Below are 6,000 nucleotides of genomic sequence, written 5' to 3'. Positions count from 1 at the left end.
AAGCAGTAATTCCACCCCACACCTGCTTCCAACCACGCCGTCAAAACGGCAAGTTTTCTGATGTTTAAATGCTTTTGTTAATGTTTTTATGTTTCTTTAACTCCATTTATATCGCATTATAACTGTTCTCATTAAAACAAATACCTATATAGCCTGTAACTTTCAAATATTAGCGAGTCAACTGGGGCTGGGAACCAATTAAATCTATTTCCTTTATTTCTTATGGAAAAAATTGTTTCGGATAACGAACATTTCGGATAACGAACAGCTTTCCAGAACGGATTAAGTTCGTTAACCGAGGTTCCACTGTATGTCGATAAAATTCTTAAAAGTCAATAATAAACCTTCAGTAAATTTGTTACTTAGTAACTGTTGATGCCATGGCAAACCCTCTCAGCTTCCCCCTCTTGCGACTTAGAACCCGTAAGAACAACTCAGAGCATAAACCTTGAGTTTTTGTACCTCCGTCAACACGAGAGTTCACATCGTCTGCTCATCTTTTTGATGACAGAAATATTTGTTCTTTGGGCTAGTTATATATAGAGGTTAACCTGGAAAATTTGTCTGCAATCATACATACGTTCTTGCTCTGAGATAACTAGGTAGAACAACCTGTGCAAACCCTTTGCTAGTATTCCTACCTGTCCTTGTCATCCAGGATTTGGTCAGTTACCATCGGGGTAAACAGATGAAATTGTCGCCCTCAGTATTAATTCTTGCATTCAAATGTCGATCTTATTCTGAAAATATTTTAAGAACATATAGTCTATAGTCGGTGTATGATAAAAGTGTTAACCCATTTGTGGCCACTCGATCCTTTCTTCATAATCTTTTAATGTTTAGTCAGTATTTCTCTTTAAAAGTTTTTCTTATGATTTGGTATGACAAACCCATTTATCAATCTTTCCTTTAAGCATTTGTGCGTGATAAGTTTCACACTAATTATTGTCGCAGCCTCCAAAACGCCCGAATCCAAATGGGTGAGCAAACACCACCTAACAACCTCCTTCCCCTTTGAGCCCCACTAAACCGACGTTGCGCAGGACCAACTCTCCATGCGCAACTATAGCTAGAGCATAATACATCATTTTTGGCAGGTGTCTGTCTTTCATTATAATTTATAAGCGCGTCGATCGTGCATATACAGAAATGAAGTGCAAACAAACTGGACACAAGACTGTCGATGTCGGATCCCTTGAAAAATTTTGCTCGTGAATTATGCCGTGTCTTGATGATTCTACCACAAACAACTCGTTTGTGTTGCGCATTTCGATACATGTTTCGATGATGTTTTTCCAGTGGGAGTAAGTTGCATTTTACTAAAGCTATGAAAAAGACATGGATTGTGGGTGTCGGGATCAGGTGAGTGATTAAATTTGAAGATTATTTTCTCCAGTGACTTATTTATTATATATATATATTTTTTCGATTCATGATTATTGTGTGGCCTGCAAACATATGAGTAATTATATTAACAAAGATTTACCGACGACCTACGACGAGTCTCTAGCTTAGCGGCAACAGAATGGCACGTAAAGGGAAGTAGTCTAAACTCAAGAAGGGAGATTATTAAACCGGTGTATTGTCACGCGAAGCTTCATTGGTTTTACCATTAGGAGCCAGCCAATATAATTTCGGAAAAGATTTGAAGGCACAGCATCATGGCCGCCATCTGATGTCATTGACGCCTGAGGTCAGAACGTTTACCTTTTTCCTGCGATGTACGCTTGATAAATCCATCTAATATCTATATAATTATTGTGTATGAGAATAAAATAAAAAAATATTTTTTGATGAAAGAAATTTTCTTTGAGCTGCCATCATGACTCACCAAGAATTACTATGACTCGTAGTTAACTTTATCTAGTACCCAAATAATCAGTGTTATCTGTTACAAGGTATATATTCTCTACCCAGCTTCTCAGCTGCTTCTTAAAATTTCAATAAATTTTAACTCAAAGGTGAAAAATAGTTGATAGACAATCGGTGCAGGCTGAACTGTCATTAAATGTAAAGTGAAATTGGAGACTGATTTATAATGAGCATGATATTTGGACGCCAAAACATCATTTATAGTTCATGTACCACACTATAACTGTTAAACAGTAACCGCCTTGAATAGCTTAATATATACAGAAAGCTTAAAATTATTAATTATAATGCGCATGTGTTGTATGAAAGTCATAAATATTAGCATTCTTAATGTTTATGTTCCTTTACTATCAAGGGTTTTTTTTTCTGTTTTCCACCTCTTACTTCATAATAAGGAGATGTGTATGTGTGCACACATATTATCCATATCACATTACATATTACATATTAGGTAGCAAATTGCTAATTTTATTTATCTTGGTTTGGTTTGGTTTTAATGTGGCATTCAAGTATTTTTCATTCTTTTTAATATTTGTTAAGTTCTTTTGACAATGACAATGATCAACTTTATTTGTCCCAGTGGGCAGTTTCAACATGGGAAAGTGCTCTAGCTACAGTAAAGTTAAAAATAAAAATAGAACAAAGTTCGTTGCAAGGTTCAGCGTTAAGATGTACATTAGTATGTGAAGAGGAGACAAGTGACAATTATATATATACTATAAAACAAACAACAAACTTGCATCAGGAATAATCATGTGCACACCTACAACATCACACACACACACCACTGACAGTTCATCTGAGGTTGAGCAGATGGCACAAACAATTTCAAGTGTCTGTTACTTTTACATGTTGGCATGGAATAACGTTTACCTGAGGTTAATAATACAAATTCTCTCATTAGTACAGTAATCCCTCACCACTTAATTCATGCCTCACCTTTCACAGCTTCACTATTTCGTGAGTTTTTATAAGAAATTAATGGGAAAAATGATTCGCGGATCTACGCTTCTTCGCATATTTTTTGCGAAATTCGATGTGTAGAAAAAAAAATATTGCGAAACCAGCATGCAAATGAGAAAGATAAAAAACTTTTAATAAATGACTGGTAGAAATGGCCTAAGATTTCTTGGCTAACTGAAAAACTATTAAGCTTACGAAGAAGGTACATTCTTTGTTGACCACATTTAACAATGTGTTCAGTGTTTAAATTCCATTTGAGCTGGCAATCAAAAATAGTTCCCTGGTACCTAAAAGCGTTAGAAGTTTTTAGCTATTTGCCTCATCATTTTATAAACTGTTGACAACAATGAAGTCATAAACGATGTTATTCTAATTACTCACTTCACCTCTAAACAATAAGATATCCCAGATTGCCTTTTGGAAATAAAAAAATAAAGCCGGACAAGAGAACATTTTGGATGATAAGCTTTGTCTTGCTAAAATATAGTACGAGAAAGATATTCAAAATGACTTCAAGTGTACAGTTATTGTATGTTGCTGCGTAAGAAGTGTTTAACTGTCAATAAAAAGTAGTGATTGTCAATGTTTTTTTATTTAGTTCCCATTAGAATGAACAAAATCTTTGATACACTTTCACCTTCATTATTCTAGCTGATGTAAACTCTTTAAGGGTCTTGATGGGTCCTAGTTTTCTTATTAAATAACACTATTTTTTATCTTTGTATCAAAAGAGAGAGTTTACAAACTTTGCCAGATGTAAATAAAGCAGGAAACATGAAGGCCAGCCTATCCCTAAAAAAAAAAAGAAAAAGAAAAAAGAAGTTAAGTTATTAGGTCTGTAGATTCTAACAGTATATAAAAGTTAAAATGCACAAAAGAATCATAGTGGAGACAGGTGTGGTGAAGGGTGAGATCATAGATGTGAAGGGAAAAGAGGAGGGCATTTCATTCTTTATAGTTATGCCATTTTTAAAATAATAGGTTTTATATGTTTTCTCTCATAGTAAATAATATTTTTTAACTCTTACACACACAAACGCACCAGTCTTATCAGTCATGATGGTCAGTTACACTAGCTGCTTAATGTGCATAAAACAAAGGGTTTTTTGTTTTTTTTTAAAGAAACAACAAATATGCATGTTTGGCATATTGATGTGTACAGCATACTGTTTTTTATATACAACACTGAAATGTGACAAGATCAGGGAACAAAGAACTCCACAGTAACCAGACGACCATCTCTAGACAAAAGAAAAGACATCTTTATAGTTACAGTAAAGTGTATGATACAAAGGATATTTTCTTCGCCTTGCATCTCTTCTGGGGGTGCCATGAAATGTGCAGTCTGGTTGTACAGTTTGCTTAGCCGAAATCCAGTTCAGCTCAGTGAAATAAGCAACTCCAAGAATTAAAAGTCGACTCTCCCCGCGTCTAACAATGATGTCTTAGAAATGGGCTGGCTTAGAGTGAAACTTATGCCGTCATTAATGTGTATGTACGACCTTTTAAGGCACCGTCCTTCAAGTGCTCTCTGCGAGGCCTATTCACCCAAGGCTTATTAAAATGCACCGATTAACGACACCACAAAGCACTTGTTGCGCACACAGCAGCGGGGCTTCCATTCCAATACGTATGCACTGCTATAGAGGAGGTGCATGCTTTGTGCTCCTGAGAGATGGTCTATGTTGTGAATGTCGCAGACAGTGCGCAGTGGTAATATTATAACATTATCTGCAGGCTGACCTCACGTTTGCGTGTGTTTTTACAAGCTAACGACTTCCTTGGGGCTCGGTGACGAGTGTCACGTATGCCTGGCGTGACGTGACGTTACATTTGCAGCGCTGCGGACGTTTTCCTTCTCATCCTTCCAACCTTTAAAATTGATTCCCTCGCAAGACAGTTTGCAGTATCGAATGAGATCTTATCTAACGCATATGTTGCTCAATCATGTAGGGTTTTTTTTTCCCTCTACAAAGATCAAACATAAATTTATGTGAAGTGCTTACCTTAAAAAAAAAAAAGCAAACGACGAAGGTTTGAAGGGAGCTAGGTAATTATACCGAGAATGCCTCAGGTCGCATACCGTCGAGTTACTTTTTTGTGCGATGAACGATAAAATGATATTTGAATATCTAAATTCGCCTTTACACTCAACGTACTCTGTGAACGCAGGATCGCCATTTGCTGTGCCATCTATGTGGATAGTAAACAGTGCTGGGATCACGTTGTTCATCGCAGGCTGGTTTGGCCGTTGACCACCACCATCCCCGCCCCTCCCACCGGGCATTTTCAAAGAAACAGTCGTTTGAACATGACACTTGGCGTATGCAGCTTTCGTCACTTGCGGCTTCTGACCTTAACGGCTGAGCCTACTCCCCATCTCTCCCCCTCCCGTGCGTCCTTCCCTCCATCCCTCATCAAAGGCTCCCAAGGTTCTCGCTAGGATTTTATAGTCCAAAAGGCGCACGAATGATGCAAGCCTACACCTATAACCGATGACAGATAAAAGTGTGGTAAGCAGCGAGAGATTAGCATCGGCAGCGCGGCTTTGCCGGTGGCGACACAAGCGGGCTCAGCAGCAAGCAGCTGTTGTCGTCGCCCGTCAGACAGCGGGAGGGCATAGGAGACAAGACACTACGAGCCTTCCTTCCGCGCGAGTGACCTTCGACCCCTGACCCCTTCTTCCTCATCTTCCTCTCCTGACGACGATCGCACACAGCAAGAAAGGTGTGAGCTCAAGTTGCGTCGCCAGCGTCTCGGTGCCGACGTGATCTCGTGGATTACAACTGACTTTAACGACTTGTGTGCGATTGCAGTCATCAGCAGGCAATGAATAGCGTTGGGGACATGACACTATGCGTGACATGCTGTGCGTCAGAGCCTGGATCAGGCTTCTGGGCCGCAAACACTCGTTTAATGGAATGAAGGAGGGAGGCGACGCCTCGCCACACGGCGAAGGATGTGGTCCGTGTGATCCTCCGGCATCCGCCTGTAGCGAGTCGCCAGACAATGCATCACCGGAAAGGCGACCAGGCCCAGGTAAGAACACCCCACCCTCCTCTCCCGACTCTGCCCTCTGACCTGGTCAGCGCTGTACTTTTGCCACAGAGACATCGGTTGTTTGCACGGAGGAGGGATGTGTTTCTGGAGAGTGAGTCACCGCGG

At 39.5% G+C, this 6,000-nt stretch overlaps 1 protein-coding gene across 3 annotated transcripts in view; it reads left to right on the top strand.

Moving 5' to 3' along the window:
- Positions 1-1,622: 1,622 nt before the first annotated feature.
- Positions 1,623-6,000, top strand: part of LOC112576414 (trafficking kinesin-binding protein 1-like) — a 53,877-nt gene continuing 49,499 nt past the window's right edge. Inside the window, exon 1 of one of the 3 annotated variants that reach the window (XM_025258808.1) lies at positions 1,623-1,693. In XM_025258808.1, the coding sequence (XP_025114593.1) occupies positions 1,676-1,693 (18 nt within the window). In that variant the 5' untranslated portion in view covers positions 1,623-1,675. Of the gene's footprint in view, positions 1,694-4,840; positions 5,875-6,000 lie in introns of those variants that run through there. The other 2 variants (XM_025258800.1, XM_025258816.1) reach the window with 2 other exon arrangements.

The sequence above is a fragment of the Pomacea canaliculata genome, linkage group LG1 (assembly GCF_003073045.1).
Source record: "Pomacea canaliculata isolate SZHN2017 linkage group LG1, ASM307304v1, whole genome shotgun sequence".
Lineage (NCBI taxonomy): Eukaryota > Metazoa > Mollusca > Gastropoda > Architaenioglossa > Ampullariidae > Pomacea > Pomacea canaliculata.
The sequence above is the reverse complement of the archived record's forward strand: the minus strand, read 5'-3'. Positions and strand labels throughout refer to the sequence as shown.